General features: G+C 37.2%; 3 protein-coding genes across 6 annotated transcripts; 1 reads left to right on the top strand and 2 right to left on the bottom strand.

Annotated features, from left to right (window-relative positions):
• The first annotated feature begins 61 nt into the window (after window positions 1-61).
• LOC140011444 (uncharacterized) lies at window positions 62-5,763 on the top strand. Of its 3 annotated transcripts, none has more exons than XM_072060281.1 (13): window positions 64-616; window positions 1,145-1,242; window positions 1,356-1,442; window positions 1,520-1,691; window positions 1,801-2,673; window positions 3,113-3,255; window positions 3,340-3,537; window positions 3,619-3,709; window positions 3,807-3,975; window positions 4,523-4,633; window positions 4,714-4,810; window positions 5,095-5,213; window positions 5,451-5,763. In XM_072060281.1, the coding sequence occupies exons 1-12, from the start codon at window positions 395-397 to the stop codon at window positions 5,162-5,164; spliced, it is 2,331 nt and encodes a 776-aa protein (XP_071916382.1). In that variant the 5' UTR covers window positions 64-394; the 3' UTR covers window positions 5,165-5,213; window positions 5,451-5,763. The 3 variants fall into 3 exon arrangements, with proteins under 3 accessions (XP_071916383.1, XP_071916382.1, XP_071916384.1); XM_072060283.1 differs by having other exon boundaries at window positions 1,900-2,673; XM_072060282.1 differs by lacking the exon at window positions 5,451-5,763 and having other exon boundaries at window positions 62-616; window positions 5,060-5,148.
• A 1,808-nt stretch (window positions 5,764-7,571) lies between these two features.
• Window positions 7,572-11,053, bottom strand: LOC113697816 (uncharacterized). The gene is made up of 9 exons (XM_027217406.2): window positions 10,643-11,053; window positions 10,226-10,272; window positions 9,908-10,010; window positions 9,591-9,677; window positions 9,412-9,495; window positions 8,647-8,700; window positions 8,196-8,276; window positions 7,968-8,013; window positions 7,572-7,851 (listed from the first exon to the last, which is right to left on the bottom strand). Exons 1-9 carry the CDS (start codon window positions 10,955-10,957, stop codon window positions 7,796-7,798), a joined length of 873 nt encoding a protein of 290 aa, XP_027073207.1. The 5' UTR covers window positions 10,958-11,053; the 3' UTR covers window positions 7,572-7,795.
• Window positions 11,054-14,341: 3,288 nt separating this feature from the next.
• On the bottom strand, window positions 14,342-16,606 carry LOC113697900 (uncharacterized). Of its 2 annotated transcripts, XM_027217503.2 has the most exons (6): window positions 16,513-16,606; window positions 16,041-16,407; window positions 15,924-15,968; window positions 15,518-15,799; window positions 15,200-15,363; window positions 14,342-14,778 (listed from the first exon to the last, which is right to left on the bottom strand). In XM_027217503.2, exons 2-6 carry the CDS (start codon window positions 16,270-16,272, stop codon window positions 14,515-14,517), a joined length of 987 nt encoding a protein of 328 aa, XP_027073304.1. In that variant the 5' UTR covers window positions 16,273-16,407; window positions 16,513-16,606; the 3' UTR covers window positions 14,342-14,514. The 2 variants fall into 2 exon arrangements, with proteins under 2 accessions (XP_027073304.1, XP_071915111.1); XM_072059010.1 differs by lacking the exon at window positions 16,513-16,606 and having other exon boundaries at window positions 16,041-16,421.
• Window positions 16,607-19,313: the final 2,707 nt, after the last annotated feature.

The following is a 19,313-nucleotide window of genomic DNA, read 5'->3' on the forward strand; positions in this document are numbered from 1 at the left end:
AAACAGCCAAAACCAGTTTTCAAAATCAAGTCTTCCCTATGTATTCTTTTCTTTTCCATCCAAATGCGTTCATCTAAACCAGGCCTGAGCAAGTATAAGCGCAAAATCCTCTGTGGGTCTCCTCTTTTCATCGCTCTGGACTCCAACCAAGCTACCTCCAAACGAGGCCTAACAAATTAGCGGAGGCTAGCGCCAAAAATTGAAGGGAGAGAAACCCTAATATTGGCGCAATAACATAACAGGGCCAAAATTCAAATGACCCGCTCTCACTCCTCCGCAAAATTATCGTCCCATTTCTCCCTCTCAAAACCAACGTCCAAAAACTTGAGTACGACTACTGAGTACTGGCAAGCACTTTCTAGTCTAATCCACAATATTTTCTTCACCAACGGTGATGGCGATTACTTCAACTTCTTCACCCCAACCTGATCGATCTGTATCTGCTAAAAAGAACAAAATTAAGAGTCCCAATTCAAAAGTGGACTATGAAAATAAATCCCACAAGAAACTGTCTAAAAAGGACCTCTCCTCGCCGGCGAAGCGCAACAATAACCCTGGAATTCGTTTGATTCACGGCCGGATTTATGATTCGCATAATGGCAAGACTTGTCATCAGGTAATCTTTTTACATAAATCCCAGAAAACTTAGTTATCAGTCGATGAAATTTTCATGATTCGATAGTCTAGAGAAAGCAGAAAAAATGGGTAAATTTTCAATTTAAAAGGAAGGTTATCTGCCAAACTTGGTAGTTTTTTCTATTTTACTTATTTATTTATTTATGTTTTGATTTGTGGCTGATGTAGATATGGTATACCTGGATTGCACAAAAATGGGGTAAGATGGCATTATAATTTAGAAGTGTAATCTTATGTTTTTGGTTTTTTTAGAACTTTTCCAGTTCAGAACATTGACTTGATTGTAGGTGATATGATTTAAGTAGTAAAATTAGATGGCAGCTCATACTTTTGGCTCATTCTTGACAAAGGCTCTGGTTATACTACTCATACTTTTTTGGGTACCGAAAAAGCTGACGAGCATACGCACCCTGAAACCCATGTGCAAGAAAAGTTTAATAATTAGCTTTATCATTTGATGCTAAGCCTTTTATGCGTTTCACTTACTTTGAATCTTAATGTTTTGAAGTGCCGGCAGAAGACCAGGGACTTTGCAGCTGAATGCAAGAATATGCAAAAAGACAAGCTATGTCCCATTAAATTTTGTCACAAATGCCTACTGAACAGGTTAGATGTGATAATATCCCTCCAAATGTCAGACAGTAATTTACTCTTTTCCATGTTCTATGAGGAGCAGAGTAGTTTACTGCAGTATGCTATTCTGATTATTTCCAACTTAGGTATGGTGAAAAGGCAGAGGAGGTTGGAGTTTTGCAGGACTGGAGTTGTCCAAAGTGCAGAGGAATTTGCAACTGCAGCCAGTGCATGTAAATCCGTATTACGGTTTTTTTTTTTTTTAACATGCTTACTGGGTTTTGCTTTGATGTATTTATGCAATGTACAGGAAGAAACGAGGTCACCTCCCTACTGGTATACTTGTACGTGCAGCCAAGCAAAATGGGTTTTCATCTGTTTCAGCAATGCTGCAGGTAAAGGGGCCTATGACTTGTTATGAGGAGAAGTCTGTGAAAGGTATTGATGCCTTGCCAAGAAAGAGAGCTGCACCAAATAAAATGGTTGGTAATTGCTATTAGCTTTCTATGGGAAGCTGTAATTTCATGTTGCTTCGCATCTTTGATTGATTGAGTTTTGTTGTTTCTCACAACCTATTTATAATATTATCAGGAAGTGATGACCTCTTCACCTAGAAAGCAGGGCAAGGAAAATGCTTTTGATGGAAAGATCAATTCTAACTCATGTGCTTCACCTTTGGCCTCAAACCAGGTTGAGAAAAAGTCTAAGAAGGTCAAGGTGGAACCTTCCAATGAGATGAACAATGGTAGTGCCCGTGGTCACGTAGAGGCTAATGATTTGGCAACAAAGCCAATGAAGTTCCAGGGAAAGCGAGAAGAAAAATATGGCCTTGATGATGGTTCTTTACAAAAAGAAGCTAGTTGCATGGGTGGTGAGAAAAAGCCGAAGAAAATGGCAGTAGAGGGTTCAAATGGCAAGCAGGACGGAAACATTCTCAAAGATGGTACAATTAAGGAGCCTATTAATCCTGAGGAAAAGAAGCTGAAAAAGTTAAAACAGGACAAGCTTAAGGAAATGCATAATGGCAACAAGAATGATAATGCTTTTGTGAGGAGGACTAGTCCTAGAAGGCATCAAATATCAAATGGAACTTCTAAAAAAGTTGCCAAATCTAAGAATGATAGTGATCCACCGGAAATGATGCAATGCGATGCCAAAGTTTCTGTGCAAGGTTTTGCAGAGTCCACCAATAAGAAAGAGAGGAAAGAGGAAGATGTTATTGGTAGTGAAGTTTTAGCATCTGATGATAGGAAAAACAACAATCATCATGGAACCCATGCTGGAACAGTTTTAGAGACTTTGCACATTGACACAAAAGATCAAAGGTTTCAAAACAGTGATATGGAATCTGGCATTGTATTGCCCCATGGAACTGAACTGACAAGTGTACATGACATTCAAATACCACCAGAAGATGTTGGCAAAGCCTTGCAATTCTTAGAGTTTTGTGCTGTTTTTGGAAAAGTAAGTGATTACTCCTTTAACCTGTTCTGTATTCTGTGGAATTTACATTCACATCAAAAGCTTCTTCTCATACAGAGCACTGTTATGTAGCACCATGCATATTTGCATGTGGATTTTGCCATCATTTTTGTTTTCATTGTTTCTGGCCTGGGGTTTTAGATTTGTGGATCATGATAAGATGCCGTATCCAATTATCATTCTGATTGCACAGGTGCTTTCTCATTTGCTGTCATGTAAGCTATTGTACCTGCCTGTTAGGATGGAGTTTTGTGATGATCTATGTCAATTCACGCGTTCTTAATCCTTCAAAAGCCTTTTTGTCGCATTTTGGCTTTTGTTGGTTGTATTTCCTTCTTCCCTTCTTCACTAATCCTCAGTATGAACAACAGGAAACTTTGTCCTTTAGTTTTGAATCTGACTCCTTTGTGTTCTTTAATAGGTTCTTGGAGTGAAGAAAGAGCAGCCAGAATGTGTGCTCAGAGATTTGATATACGGGAGAAGTAGTCGTCGAGGAAAGTATTCCGTGACAGTTCAGTTTCTTATCAAGCTCCTATCTGTAATTCGAAAGGACAGGGGACAAACGTATGGTTCTTTGTCTAGTTAAGTCTTTTTGAATAATGCCTTCTCCTTTCACTGAAGCATTTTTTACCTTGGTAACTTTTCTAGATGTTTACCACTAAGCCCAACGTATGGGCAAAATTCATGGATCAATGCACTAACAGAGTGCATTTCTGAGTCTGGAAGCATATCAAAATCACTGGACCTGAACGGGCTAGATAAAGGAGCCAATGGATATGAGAATTTAAACTCTTCGAAAAAGCTTATTATCTTAAATCTTTTATGTGACGAAGTTCTTGGAACTCTGTAAGTTGTAAAATCGTATTAATTAGTGACCTAGTACTTTATTGCCATACATAGACTACTTATTATTTTTGCTGGGAACAGAAAGATACGGAATTGGATGGAGAATCAGGTATCAAAAGCTGCTGAAATAGCTAAGGAAGATAAAGAAAGAGTTCTTGCTGCAAAGGATAAGGTAAAGAAACAATAATCAACGTAAAGTTCTTCTATAAGATGGAAGAACCAACAGTGTCTTAAAAACCGCTAATCCAAATTATTCTTGTTTTACACAGGAGAAGCGTTTGAAACAGAAAATACAAGATGAGATTGCCAAAGCAATAATCGAAAAGAATGGTGATTTTCTTTCAGTTTCAGAGCATGACGCTGTCATTTCTAAAATTAAACGTGAAGCAGCACGAGCTCATAGCGAGCTGCTGGAGTCAATTGGATTGCAATCAAAAAGTAGGTCCTCAATTTATTGAACAAATTTCATGTCTGAATTTTGAAAATGTTGGTGCAAATTGTTTGATTAGTATAGAATGATCTTCATCAAGTCAAATGTGTTCCATCAGTTAGTTCATTAGTTTTATTGAATTCCTCATTCCTCTACAATTTCTGTAATTTCTAAGGAAACAATCATGGATTAATCTTGTTTTGCTCATGCCTCTAGTTGGTTTTGCAATTCTGGAGTCAATTCACTGACTGACTTGACACTGATTTGCAGAGGAATAAGTCCTCGACATTTTTGTCTAAAATAGTACAGCTTCTATTCTTCTATGCTTCTCATCAGTCAAGTGGCTTATGTGACGAAGTCTAACTGATTCAGAGCGGTGTTTGACATTTTTAATACACTTCCAAGGATTCTAGACATCTTTAATTGTTAAAGCCTTATATAAATGTCCAATTTCTAAGTCGTCTTGAGCGTGCTGCTGAATCAATAATTTTGCGTTGATAGCTAAATAGGCACGACAATTGGTTATAATTTGACCTACCTGCTTTGACTGTGTAGATAATCAATCATCTGATGCTGTTAGGACAGAGCCTGTCTATTTGGGAACTAATGGTCATGCATATTGGAGATTAAAATGCCTGTCCAATAAATCTGACATACTCCTTCAAGGTATGTTCTTAGTGCACTATCTTGTAATTCATTTCAGCCTTTGGCTATTGAATCCTCTGCTTCTTCCTCTTAAAAAATAGATGTAGGAACTGGGGATACTTCTGCATCAGATGAGAAATGGTTTGGTTTTGAAGAGGAACAAAAAGAAGTACTTGAGAGGCGTATAAATAGTTTGAGGTAAATTTTCGTTATATTCTCCTATTCATTTGTTCCGCACTCCTAAATATCAGTTAAGCAGTCAGCACTTCAGCGTATTTAAGCCAGGGATGCTAGTACTTGATGGCCCAGTTCACCAGAAGATTTTAACTTCAAGTTCAAACTAGCTGTTATGGTTGTGATTTGCATGTCTTATACAAAGCAGCGTAATCTGAATTATCACTGTACTAATTCTGGGTTCCTTATGACATTTTGCATCGTGATGTAAAGGTCAATCCTATGTAATTAGGCTCCTTTGATTGCAGAGGAAAACGGCTAAGGGCTAAGAGGGTTCCATTGCAACAGCAATCCCAAAGTAACGGAAACTTTCCGTAGGCAATAGCATGGCACTTTGTTGGTTCAGAGAGCCAGGTGTACATTAGATGTACGATAAATCCATCATGCTGGTATTATTATGTTTGATTTTCATTTCTTCATGGGTAATCTGAGATCAAAAAGCATAATCATTGTAGAGCTAATATGATATACTTGTCATGAATTGAGTTGCTAATACTTCATTAGGAAGAAAGAAATTAGTGGACGACTACAATCATTTCCAACTTGATTTCTAATTCCTGAAATGATGCCGGCGTAATGTATCTTGTGTCACTGTTGTCTGCAGGGATGCAATTTATGGTCAATTACTTCTTCTTGATGCTTCAAACCTGGCTGGGTGGATTTTCCCTACTTTTGGCAGTTTGTGAAGATGTTCATGTACTTGTACCTTGGCATATTCATGTCGTACTAATGTGTAACTCGACTGATATTTTGCATATTTTAGCAATTCTGAGACTACCTTCCTCTGATGGTATCTCGTATTGTCTCGGGCGAAGTTTGTATTGCAAGCTGAATTGGGAGCTGCATGCTAATATTGAAATCTTTTGTTTTACATTAAGTCAAATGCTATGAAAATAGTCTGTTTGGATTGTAAGTTATTTGGGATTATTTGGGATATTTTTACTGTAGCACTTTTTGTGATGTGATGTATGTGAGATAAAAAGATATTGGGAAGATAAAAATGTGTATTGGAAATTGTAAAGATGATGTAAGCAAATAAAATTGGGGAAATATGAAGCAATCCAAACAAACCAGCTAGTGGGTTGTTGGAGAAAATATTTATATTCTTGAAATTGGAGTAGGCATTTTAAAGTAGGTTGTTGATTTTCAGACGGAATTTTCTGTCCAATATTTTGTGTCCACTTTTGTATCCAATATAAAACTACGTAGTTCCACTTATTATATCTGCTGATGTGGCATATAAAAAAGAAAGACTGTTTGACTGTTTTATGCTTCTTCTTTTTTAGGTTTTCTTTGTTTACACAACTTTGTTACAATTTCCAAAATCTATTGCTACCGTTACAATTCTCAAAACTTGTTGCCATCGTTTTCTGTCTAGATGACGAAAGAAGTTTCTTCAACAAAACAAATTTTTTTCCTTTTGGTATAAGTGAAAGCAAATAATTTTAGGAACCTTTATCCAATAAAAAGATAGAAGAAGATGCATAAAACAGTCAAACAGTCTTTTTTTTTATGTGTTACATCAGCAGATATAATTAAGAATGGCAATGGAGGCGGGTGCTTGCAGGCACCCGCACCGCGAGGATAGAAATGGGGCGGGGCTGGACAAAATATTTCCCCCGCCTTAAAACGGATCGGGGGGTGGGGCCGTGGGGAAACATACATCCGCTGAGGGGAAATATTTTGCCCCCGCCTCCGCCCCGTCCTTTGCATACAATTAAAAAATATATATATAATATAATTTTAAATTTTCTAAAGTTACACCCTTACTTACAAGAACAACGCTTTGCATACAATTAAAAAAAAATATATATATATATATAATATAATCCTAAATTTTCTAAAGTTGCACCCTTACTTACAAGTACAACGCTAGTCAGTGTCAACGGCCGCCGCAACAATTGAAGAAATTTCTTGGATTATTGTTGATTTGTTTCTAACGCCCCCTCCCCCAAAAGACTAAACTATCCAATTCCAACCTGTTTTGCTCCTAACCTTTTTTTTATTTTGACCGGTTCCCTTCCTCCGCACTGAATGTAACTTGACTTGTTATAATTTATTTCCATCTTGACAGTTTTTTAATCTTATTTAACACTGTTTACAATTATATTATTGTAAATAAATATTTATGATAAGTTGATTTCTTCCCCCGCAGGGGAAACGGGGCAGGAGGTGAGGGGCAAGGGACGGGGGGTGGGGGAAGAATCCCTCGCTCCAACCCCGCCCCATTGCCACCCCTAGATATAATAAGTGGAACTACGTAATTTTGTATTGGAGAGGAAAGTGGACACAAAATATTGGACAGAGGATCCCGTCTGGTTAATTTCTGTCTCAAGCAATCCTTCTTACTACTGCAAACGTAATTGATTAGTTTTTAAGTATCAGAGTCCCAAAAGTTCAAAAATCTGGTTGATTGGAGATCCATAGCCTTTGTTTCCTAAAATGAAGAGAGAGAGAGAGAGAAAACTGAAGAATTCTTTAAAACCACATTTTTTTTAACGTAATGATCCCTCCGTAATGAAAATTATGCGAGCCCTTTTTTCTTTTCTTGTCTTTGTTTGTCGAAAAGGAAAAAACCTAAACTTGTTTTGCATATCATTAATGAAAAGATAAGTCAATCAATTAGTATAAGGATAATGCCAGTGTCAGGCATAAAGCAGGTTTTGGAGAGTTTCCACCATGCTTCATTAAGATATCGTTGAAAACAGGGGGAAAAAACAGAGAATTATCCCAAAAATCTCAGCAACTCTCGATAACATCATGATATCTTTAGAATTAGAATACTAAATAACTAAAAATACCAAGCAATTTCGTGAAGTCCTTTCTTGAGGACTGTATGAATCAATTTCCTATACATAAAATTACAAAATCATTAGACAACCTAAGCAAAACCCACAGCTTATGTTTCAAGTACAGGCCGGATTTGATGCTGGGATATCGCAGGACGGTCTACAGTATTGTGTTAGAAATAAGTCGAATTTCATACAAATCTTTACCTCCCTTCACTGCATCCAAAAAGGTTAAAACGACTAGTTATGAATCATTCCAATGGAAAAATGCTCTTGAAATATGATTGTTTTTCTGCATAATGCATGCCATCATTGTGCATCTCAGAACTTACCGACTTCAGCTGTTATCCCGGGTCCAAAGAAAGATGCAAATTTTGCCTACAGTTTAAAGACACTGCTGAATTAGTAAGCTCAACCAAGAAAATTAACTACATGGAGGTTGCGGGCAATCAAATGGACACCGGATCAGCTATAACAGAAAAACGATACATCCAGCTAAGCTAACAGCCAATAGGTGTAGGTTTGCCAAATTTGCATCATGAGTTGTTGTTAGTCCTCACCTGTCTTTGTTCAAAATCTGACAATTGTAGAGCTTTTGCCTCAAATACCAATATTAAACAGTATTTACCATCCTCAGTAACCTGAGACAATGAAACAAACAAGATAACATCACTGCTTCATTAACAAGTCACTGAGGAATAATATGGTCATATCAGTGGCTATTAGTATGTTACTGAGGCCATCAAAAGGACGTGCAATTTAAATGGCTCATGCAATGTCAAGCAGGCTCTTGATTTATGTGTCTAGATATAAACCACACTACTGCTTTTGAGAGTGTCATGTCTTGCATGTTTTTTAATCATAATAGATGTCCATTTCTTTTCTTGTAGATAATCATAACAAATGGTCAGATGAAAAACTTGTCATGATAGCATATGGTCACGCATGCTTCGAACATTAGCTGCAAAGTGTGCTGTTATTGAAAAAGAAAAGGAAGCTCAAGAAGCATACTTCTTCACGAATCATCTGTAAAACTGGAGCACTTCTTCGTGGAATTCCTCCACCCTAACAAAAAGAAGACACGGGTCACTTCAATGTTTCCTTTTTTCCTATTCTACAATATCATTGGAAGAGGAAATTCTGCATTTAAGTTGCATGAAGCAGGAAAGAGTGCCAAACTGAAGCACAATCAATGCAATTGATGGTCTTAAGAAGCTATGGCATTTTTTATAACTTGCTCAGATAGCATTATTAACCACTAGAGTGATATACCACAAGTTTCAAATATCATTCATAAAATGGCAAAATCCCTCACCAATCGTCTAGGCAGTAGCTTCTAAAAAGATTCTAAGCTTGCTGCAGTTAACAATTTGAGTGCCTGAGATATTTTCTAGAGTGTCTCCTGCTCCTAGTTCATGTAATTCGTTCTTTTCTTTCTCTCATTTTTTTTTTTGGGTTCTACCCCGGAAAATTGCAAAAGCTGATCTAAGTACAGAATAAAAATCATTTGAATACATCATTGTATTAGAACTCATCCTGACTAGTATTCTTGACTCAAATTCTCAGAAGCATATAGGCCTATCCAATGAGGTTTTTAGGTCCTCTTTCTGCCTTTCCAACCCAAAAGTCAAAACCTTTCCACTTTTTCATTCTCATTGTTCATGTTGGGGTTTTTTGGGCGAATACATGTGCTTGAAGGGGGTGCGAGGCTGAGGCTTGGGGTTGTGGACTCAGATGAATGTAGATAATTTTCTGTTAAAATAATAGGGAAATTACCTGACCATACTGGAAAATCCTTTTCAATGCCTCGTCTAGGTGCTGCTCATCTCCATAACGATATCTTGTAACATCACTTCTGACCTAATAAACAAAAGACACGACTTTGCATGATTTTACAACCAAGGAAAACCTGATATGCGTGGTTCCTCGTAGCATAAGCCATATTTAGAGTTCACCTGCTTGAGGGTTGGGGTAGCACAACTTTCCCGCAGCTTTTGAGCATCTGAATGGGTCAAGCAGGGCACAGGTTTAAGCTCTGCATACTGCATAAAATAATGGCTTTAATACAACGGAAAACTTTGAATATAACTTGCCAATTTTATCAGCCAGCAAAACGCAGAGTTTATAGCTTCTTTAGCCGATGACTGAAATCATTTATGTAACAGGAGTCAGGACACGCCAATATCTTGGAAGTATAAAGAATAAGAAATCTTTCCTCAAAAAAAAAAAAAAAATTTTTATTGAAGCCTTTCAATAACAAACAAGCATTCACCTTGAAAGCCATTCCAATGATTGTTAGTGGAAACCCATATGTAAGCATTAAAGCAGACCACTCAGATCCAGGAAGGATGTTGAAGTATGCCCCAAAACCATACCTGTGTTATTTTGAAAAAAGATGAAATTAATTGAAGATGCACCTTGAATGATCACGATAGACTATGAAAGAAACATTATTCTGTACATAAGACAAAAAGATTCTAGCAATTTGGAGATATCCAATTTCATTAGATTACTACAAGGCAGAATAAAGTAGTTGGGAATCAACAATATATGTTATGAGCAGCATGCATTGTTGGTGAAATGTGCTTACGAGAGAAGTGTAATTCCACCACCTAGGCCAATCACCCCGAATGAGACCTGCAATAGTTGGCAATACCGTAAAAATCCTAATTTGACAGGCTGGGCACCAGATTGATACTATCAGAAGTGTCATGTAAATTGTACTACATCACAATATACAAAGAAAGCCAATTTTATAGTTGTTTGTTCCAATACAGTATTCAATTTTGTCCCCATTTCCAGTATATCCACACGGACAGCATTGCAAGTTGCTCTATCAAGCAAAATCGTATAAAAAGAACAGAGAATTAAGATAGCACAAACGCGCAAGAGCCCTTAAATACTCATGGCTATTGTTTTTGTCCGACCCAAAATGTCCACTTTTCCTAATAATCCTTATAGAGGGGGAAAAATAGAAAAACTAGATAAACCGCCTTTTTAAGTGTACCTTGGCGAGGGAAAACTCATCATCGGGAACAAGGGACTTGTCGGCGGAAGGGGTGCTGGTGGTGGGCTGAGTTGAATCGGCCGCTTTGAAGATGGGTCTGAATCGAAGATTATGATGATGGGTGGTTCTTTCTTGAATGATAGCATATAAACTGGAGTCTGGTCTGCTATGTGTGGTTGCTCGGTTTAGATACTGAAGATAGCTGCAATTGCAACATTGCAGAAAACGTGGTGAACATGGCACAGTCCTTCCTCCTCCTCCTGCTGTAGTTGGCAAGGATGGTGTTGCTGCCATTGCAGTAGAATTCATGGCCATATCTGCTGAATTTTTTGGGTTGGTGAGATTAGATTACCCAGACAAAACTTTGCTAAACCACTACAGTTATTGGTTGTGGAGGGAACACGCTCTCAGCCGCCAATTCTTTCAGTTGATGATGTGGCGTTCTTTTATCTTCTCGTTTTTCTTCTTTATTTATTGTAATTTATCCCTTTTTCCTATTTTATTGAATTCATTGATTCAAATGGGAAAAAAAAAAAAAGAAAAGAGATGCTAGTAAATTAAATAACTCATTATTTTCTTCTTCTTCTTTTTTTGGTACATTTTCTAGTTGTCAAATGAAAGTTATGCTGACTTCCTCCATTATTATTTACAAAAGACCTAATTTAAGGCTAGTTCAAAATTTTGCTAATTATTAGGTTAATTTGGCAATTTTCACAAAAATATCTCATCTTAGACGTGACATAATAGTACCTATTACTTTTAAATATAGCTTTCTTACAAAAAATAATTTTCCCCTCTTTTTTTTTTTCAAATATTGATAACAAAATTTTGGTGCCTCTGTTAAAAACTTACTAAGGGAATTATTTGTTTTCTGTTATTTGCTTTTGCATTTTATTAATTACGAAATGGCCGCCCCAACCCAATGAAAAGAAAGGGGAAAAAAAACATGCATTGTGTTCAAAAGTTCACTGGACTTCTGAAATCAGCCCAATATGAATATGGCTTCATTTTGTGGCCCACAGATTAAGTAGTAGTAGTTTTGGTCTTCAAACCAAGTAACGTGTCCTTTAGTCCTCAACAGGTTTACAGCACAATAGCTCTTCTACTTTTAAGTTCATCTTTCATCATCTAATTTTAGCTCTTCTACAGGTTCTTTTCAGGAAGCCTAGAAACTTTCACAACCCATCTGTAAATCCGAAAAGAAAAAATGAAACTATTCGTGGCCCATTAAGAATGTTGGAGGGAGTTGTGTGCTTTTGTCCTCCATTACGCATTTCTATGTTATAAAATTTCTTAAAATAACAAATGCCCCGCTAAGAGAGATATTTTAAAATTTTAAAAAAACTTTTAATTACGTGTCAATTGAAAGATGGTGTAACAAGAGTATAATAGGAAAAACTATAACGGAAGATCCTTTGCTGAAGTTGAAGGAAGGAACAATGCAATCGTTGCAGGATAGACACTTGTGTTCATTTCAACAAATTTCAAGTAATTTGTTCAACAATATAAATCATTAGAACACACAAAAAAAAAATATTTTTTTTCATACACAACGTTAAAAAACTATATATATATACCATGCAATCTGAATTTTACTTTTTTGAAATTTTAAAATTTGGCCAATCATGACTATGAACCTTTGCTTTAAGGCAACTATTCCTACCTCTGTTGCCATGGAGGGAAATAACTTGAATCCTGCATTCCACAATTGCTTAAAAAACTGTTAATTTTAGTCCCAGAAGGGGACGGGTTTGCTGGAGAATATCTTTTTCTTTTTGGAAATAATTAGAACAATGTATAAACTACTAGGGGTTTTCATTAACCGGTGATTGATAATTTGGTAAAATTTTTTTTGAGAATTTTGGAATTAATTTTTGAAGACCAATCTTCAATTATTATCTAAGTTTTAGTTTGGTAAATTGGATATCAATAATTGGATTTCGTCTGGAGAATCGATAATTCAGTACTGTCTTAAATCTAAAATGTCAAATATTAAGTTAAGACATTTTATCTCTCTCTAAAAAAATTGTTGCACTAAAATAATATCTGATACGTTTTTCTAACAAAATTGAATCAATTTGGCTAGTAATATTATGCCAGATAAGTAGTTAGTAGTCAATACTGAACTAATTACGAATTACGAATTAAGTATATAGTAATGTGTGTGTGTGCGTGTATATGTAACTAATATAATATATATAACATTATATTATAATACTATAATATTACATATATATAATATTATAATAAAAAACAATATATATTATTAAAGTTTCTCAAATTCGGCCGATAATTTGATGAAGCATTTTTTCATATTCGTTTCCAAATTGTTTTATTAAACATAATAATAAACTATATTTCGATTTTACCGAAATCCAAAATTCAATCGGTCGATTTTTCCTGATGTTTTTTGAACACCCTTCCTAAAAACTGGTGCATGGATAGAATCCAGCGAACACTTGGGTTGCATTAACAAAATCATTTCTTGTGTCCGCTTTTACGCAAACTCGTGCAGCCAGCCATTACGTTTGTCATTTGATAACACTCCCCCTTGTGGTGAATTAATGCTTGAAGTCTGGAAAGAATGATGATATGTTAACTACGAAGCCAAATTGTCACGTATTAAATTGTAGTAGTAAGTACATGAGATCCAGCCCCCACGTGAATGGTCCAGCGGTAGCGCCTCTCACCAGTGATCCTTGAGGTCACAAGTTCGAGTCTCCGCTACGCTGGATTCCTCCGCGCACTTAACGTGTTCGGGCCGGGTTGGAGCGCCGGATCCGGATCGCAGGGAATTAGTCGGGTCTCGTAAGGATTGAACCGGACACCCCTGTGTCGACCAAAAAAAAAAAAAGTACATGAGATCCAGAAATTATTATTACCATTTTTTACCTAGCAGACCACCCACGACATGATGCACCGTGTCGTGACTGCCATAATTGTGCAGAACAGATGGAATCTCACGGAAATCCATTCATTGAATTGAAAGAGGAAGTACAACATTTCATCCATCAATGATCAAACAAAAGGCAAAAAGCAAGAGCGGTGATAAAATGAATGAAACACTTTACTACTGTGTTGGATTATATGTATGGTTCATCTTTTGACTGAATTAGTAAGCTGGGGAAAGCGGAAAAGGGCTCAGAAACTGTAAGAAAGAAAGTAGAAAATGCAATAGACCAGAGGAATCCACTCAGCCAGAAAAGCAAGCACATGACCCCTATCAAAGCATCACAGTTGCAGGTGCATTCATTCTATTCCTGTTTTAAGGAAAAGAACTACTTTTATTGCTTCCCTACGTTGTTGCTCCTCTTTTTCCCTTTCCTTGGCAAGCTTCCTGTTACGACGCGATATGACGCGACTGACTGTGCATCAGAGAGCATCTTCCTTCCTTCCTTCCTTACTTCCAATAATGGCTCTCCACTATGTCTAAGTCTAACCTCCTCGGGTGGTGGTACCAAAAAAAACAAACAAGGGTTGTACGTCAATTTGTCGAGCAGTCCCAGAGAAAAAGAGGAAAGGAGGATGAAAAAGGGGAAAAGGGAAAAGAGGATCCAAGAGGGCCGATAATAGAGAAGGGGTTGTGCCAAAATTCTTGAGCAAGTTACAAAAAACATGCACGTGAGACCTCAAAGCTTATTCCACTTCCACCAAAATAAAAACAAAACTTGGACGTCACTTTGGTAACAGAAGAACTAATTTCGCATTCCAACCATATATAGCATTCAAGAAGTAACCATGAAATGAAAGTGTCTTCACCTTCACCAATTTATGACACTGAAAATAGAAAGATATAGTACTAATTAATAATCTTTGATCATATATAGGGTTCACCCAAAGAGTGAAAAATAAAATTCAGGGAACAAGTTGGATTATTTCTGATGCCGGGCCGACGCAACAATAACAGTAGTAATAGTAGTAGTAGTATTTGCTCTCTTTTGACACCCATTCATGCAGTAAACAAGCACATTCTTCTTCTTATTACTGCTTGCTGCTTTGTGTTTCTCTCTTTGCCTTCTTCTCTTCCACAAACTCCACGACAAACATCCAACTTGTTGCTTCGCTTTCGTCTTGTTTCCTTCACCATTTCTCTTGGTTTCTTCCTCTTCCTCTGACGTTTCCTTCACTTCTCCCACCTGTAAAGCTTATTTTTATGAGCTTCAGTTCATTCAATTAGCTGGGAATTGGAAATAATTATTGAAATCAATTCGGAACGACCAGATAAATAAATTTTGATTTGGACTAAAGTCAGGGTTAAAACTGTGGAAGGATTATGAAAAACGGTACCTCACTATTCAAGTTGGATTCTAAAATCCCCATTTCTTAAATATAAATGTCAACAGAATTGAAATAAACCCTGTTCGATTTTGAAGTAACTCCAAAGAATACCATATTAATTAATCTCTAGCTACATACAATAACATTGCTGGTTAACGTGAAGCACGTACGCAATCAAATTTTCTTTCTCGTACCAAGTACACTCAAACTTATATATGTTGCTCAATAGGTACTACTTGGAAGATTGTGCCAGCCATTAAGCGGTAACCAGTGACTTACCACATCAGATTTAATTTTTTCACTAGAAACCGGAGAGTCGCTACGCTTTATTGACCTTTCTTCAATTGAAGGAGTAGGAGCAGGGCTAGGACTATCTGAACTGAAGTCAGGTGGGGTGCTTTGAGTTCCAATGTCTCTAGTACTCATGCTTCGCATTTTCTTCTCTGCAGTTAGATATTATTAACACGAGCGAACTTTAGACCATAATATTGGATGGTGATAGCTAGTTTTGAAACAATAATGTCATACTCACGGGTCAAATTAAAAGACTGGCAATTCTAATGCTACGGGTCGGCAAGAGGAACATGAATTTACTACCTTGGAATTGAATTTGAACTTCATCTTCATGTATGGTGATAGCTGGCTTAGTCTCATATTGTCGCGAATGAGTCGGATAAATAAGCGGTGCAGACATTGTAATTCTGCTGGCTAAGTTGCGAAATGATCTTGCACTGAGTGTCTTTGCCGACAAACACTCCAATGGAACTTCTCCAGATAAGGGGTTGCATATATACTTCTCTGCTTCATTCCACTTGGAGTTAAGAGCCAACCCATCAGGCGACAAGTGCTCCCAACTATACACTGTTTTCGCTTGCAATGCTGCATGAACGACATAGATTCTTCACCACAACGTTGATTTTTTTTTTTTTTACAAAAAAAAAAAGAGAGCTTTCTTGAGAAACATGCTGGACTTAATTTTGCTTGAAAATGAACAAAATCTTACCCTTAAGTGCATTGGTGAATGAATATGTCGAAGGGTCGATTTCCTCTGAGCAAAAGAAGACGTTAATAAGACGTCCAATTATTTGATTGGAGGAAGAAGAGGGGTTAATCAAGTTACCTCTAAGGGTATAGCCGGGAGAAGAAGCTGTACTAGAAATGGTTATGTTTGATCTGAAGGACCTTGCATCTTCTCTAAAACTTCGAATATTTGATGCTGAGAATCTTCTTGAACTTGTATTTTCGCGGCTGATTCGAGCCTTCAGAGCCCATTCATTTAAGTTGAACTCAGACTCATCTCTTCGTCTTGATCCTATAGGAGTAGTAAGAGATGGCTCCATCGCAGATGCCATGTCACTATGGAAATGCTGATTCTCAAGATTAATACGCCTTTACCTTGTAGCAACTTACTGCACACTTTTATAGTACTTGAATTTCAAATATGACAGAAAGATGCTTGACAGTATCCATTCAAAACCATTCGAGTCCTGCCAAAAAAGATATTCAAATTCTTCAACCAGAGACTAATAAACTTCCGGTTTTTTTTTTTTGTGGTGGTGGTGGTGGGGGGGGGGGGGGTTCAGGGTTCTTACTTCTTATGCGGTACAAGCCGGATAAGCTAATACCAAATTGACACATGGACACCAGGATGGACCTTGGCATGCAAGATTTTATTCAGAATATGGCTTTTATATCAAAATGTTGGAGCATATGCACATATGGAAGAAGTTTGTTGTAGCCCTCCAATTCAAATTTAGTGGCCCTTCTTTGGGATAACAAATACACAAGTATTTATAGAGGAAAAATACAATAAAGATCTCATAGTTGGCCAATGAAGTTATAGCGACTGTACAGAGGGTGTGGTCACATTCCCACAGCGTATTGTGGTTTCATTTGCTAAACTGGAAGATGAAATAGACTATCCTCCTGGCTAGCTGTGTCCTGAAAGGCTGATGCAGCAGTGCAATTAATTAATGTTCTGTAGAGAGACAGGGTGGAAATTGAAGTTGATGCAGATCTAATTTGAGATGTGAGTTAATCGGCTGCAGGCTAACAGCTTTGATAGCCAGGAAATTGATGATGACCGATCCCATGTCCCGATTAAGTTAAATCTATGTTATCTCATTTTCCATGTTCTTTAGTCCATCATAGCTCTCACGTATTGATACGTTGCATGGTGAAATGACCCTTCAGTGAAGGCGATTGCTTTGGAAATTGGAAATTGGAAATTGTCAACCGCAAACCAAAGAATTAAGGAAACACCAAAAGAATGGAATGTCTTATGTATACGTTTAAATGGTTTTGCAAATCAATTGAACTAGAGTTAGACGTTGTTGTTGTTCATTCTTTTGGCCATTTGCATTTGCAGTGGTACACACAGGTCAGTTTGGCTCCCATTTTCCGTTTGTCATTTTGTTTTTGTTTTTTGTTTTGGGACATCAAATAACGGAAAGATCATTTGTCCCTGGGCGTTGTTCCTATCTTCAACTTACCAAATGAGATGGGTGACATTCAATTTAAATCCACTTGACATACATGCAGCCCAAGAGTATAATGCAGGGACAATTTCGAGAGGGAGGAAATACAAAAAGATGGAGTCGCTCATTTTATGGTCCCATGTCTATCACAAAACAAAAATATACAGAAAAGGCCCGAGGGGAACTGCGCTTGACAGGTAAGTTCCTAAAGCCGTAAGACGCTTTGGTTCAATCATCACGGGGAAAAAAAAAAAAAAAAAAAAGAGTAATCATCAAGTGCAGGCACTGTTTGTTTTGAGTGAATGGGAGGAAAAGAAAAGGAAATAGAGGGATAGGATTTTTGATATTTTGAATGATTTTTGAGGGAAAGGAAGGGATAAAGTTTCGTCATTTTTTGTCGGCCTGCTTTCCATCCAAAAGTGGACGAAAATGAAGGGAAAGGGCATTTGAATGAACTCAGACTTCTTATGCTCTCGTATCTTTTATTTTCCGCTAGAATCCTTTCTTTCCCTTTCCTTCAATCCAAACGGTGCCTTAGTCGAGAGCAACTTATTAAAGGTTATTTTTGCCCCGCTGATAGTGCGTATATTAGAGTAGAGTCCACAAATAAGTAATATATACACCGTTAGTGCACTTGGGATTCTTCGTGCCACTATCTGATGCCAAATCAAGTGGCAGTCTCACTTAGGGGTACAAATGACCGAATCGAGTCGAATTTCGATCTAATCGAGTCGAATCTCAATATAATTTTACAAAACTCGAACTCGAACTTGACTGGCTCAAAATGTCAAGTTCGAGCTCGAGTTTAAAAAATTTTTTAAAAAATATTCTATTTTTAAAAAATAAATAAAATAATAATTTTTCTTAATAAATAATAAAATATTATGTATATAAATATAATTTTACTATTAAAATATATATATATATATATATATAATCGAGTTCGAATCGAATCGCGAGCTAACGAGTTTAGTATTTTTAAATTCGAGCTTGAGTTCGACTTGTTCACCTCGAGTTCGAACTCGAACTCGATGTTGACCGAGCTCAAGTCGTGCTCGGATTCGAGCCGCTCGCAATCGGCTTGCGAGTGGTTCGATTTGTTTGCAACCCTAGTTTCATTTATTACGTGAGGGTAGAAGAAATTTAAATAACAGTACATGGTAACTTAAATGAATAAAACTCTTTGCACAAATATAGAAATGACACTGAAACAAATGGCAATGAGGATCCCATGTGCCGTTAGTGCATATAAAATTAGAATAAATTTTATATATACTGACGGTGTATACACTATCACGGTTGGATATACGACGACACATGTATAAAATTTGAGTTTCAAATTCAAATTCGTATTATGTGTCATGCATTTAATGATGAAAGTGTATACACTGTAAGTGTATAGAAGATTAATCCATAAAATTAACTTAAGGTAGGTTTAAAAGAAGCATAGTACAAGGACGTAACGGAGAAATCCTTGGACGGTGATTCAGAATTTTTACTGATCCAGTCAATTTGGATGACGGAAGTGATAAAGAGCACAAGTTGCCTGGACGGACAAGCAGTTCAATTATTCAGCGCAGGTACTTCCGTTTCTGTGGAAAATGCAACTTTTACGAAGGGGCCTAGAGATATTGTACAGCATTTTACCGAAAAAACCCACACCAGGTTTGAAGAAGTGAAGGAAATAAGTGGATGATATGGTGTAGAATCAGTGAAAGGTAATTTTCAGCAGTGGGCTTGAGATTTTTGGAGTGGAATTGAGGGGATGGAGGATGATTATTTTGGTGTGCATGTGCATTGGCATGTGGATTGGGAGTTGTCATCTTCAGCATCATGAGAAATGAAATGAGTAGCCGGGTCCCCACCCCACCCCCCCCCCCCGCCCCCCAACCCTTAGCGTAGCAGCGGGCAGTACT

This window comes from Coffea arabica, chromosome 7e (genome assembly GCF_036785885.1).
Source record: "Coffea arabica cultivar ET-39 chromosome 7e, Coffea Arabica ET-39 HiFi, whole genome shotgun sequence".
Lineage (NCBI taxonomy): Eukaryota > Viridiplantae > Streptophyta > Magnoliopsida > Gentianales > Rubiaceae > Coffea > Coffea arabica.

Coding starts and splice junctions, on each gene's coding strand:
- LOC140011444 (XM_072060281.1), top strand. CDS start 395: ATGGCGATTACTTCAACTTCTTCACCCCAACCTGATCGATCTGTATCT. Junction 3,256..3,339: donor CGAAAGGACAGGGGACAAAC/GTATGGTTCTTT, acceptor TAACTTTTCTAG/ATGTTTACCACTAAGCCCAA. Junction 4,634..4,713: donor ATCTGACATACTCCTTCAAG/GTATGTTCTTAG, acceptor CTTAAAAAATAG/ATGTAGGAACTGGGGATACT.
- LOC113697816 (XM_027217406.2), bottom strand. CDS start 10,957: ATGGCCATGAATTCTACTGCAATGGCAGCAACACCATCCTTGCCAACT. Junction 9,678..9,907: donor TCATTGGAATGGCTTTCAAG/GTGAATGCTTGT, acceptor TATTTTATGCAG/TATGCAGAGCTTAAACCTGT. Junction 9,496..9,590: donor CTACCCCAACCCTCAAGCAG/GTGAACTCTAAA, acceptor TTTGTTTATTAG/GTCAGAAGTGATGTTACAAG.
- LOC113697900 (XM_027217503.2), bottom strand. CDS start 16,272: ATGGCATCTGCGATGGAGCCATCTCTTACTACTCCTATAGGATCAAGA. Junction 15,800..15,923: donor ATTCACCAATGCACTTAAGG/GTAAGATTTTGT, acceptor TCGTTCATGCAG/CATTGCAAGCGAAAACAGTG. Junction 15,364..15,517: donor AGTTCAAATTCAATTCCAAG/GTAGTAAATTCA, acceptor ATCTAACTGCAG/AGAAGAAAATGCGAAGCATG.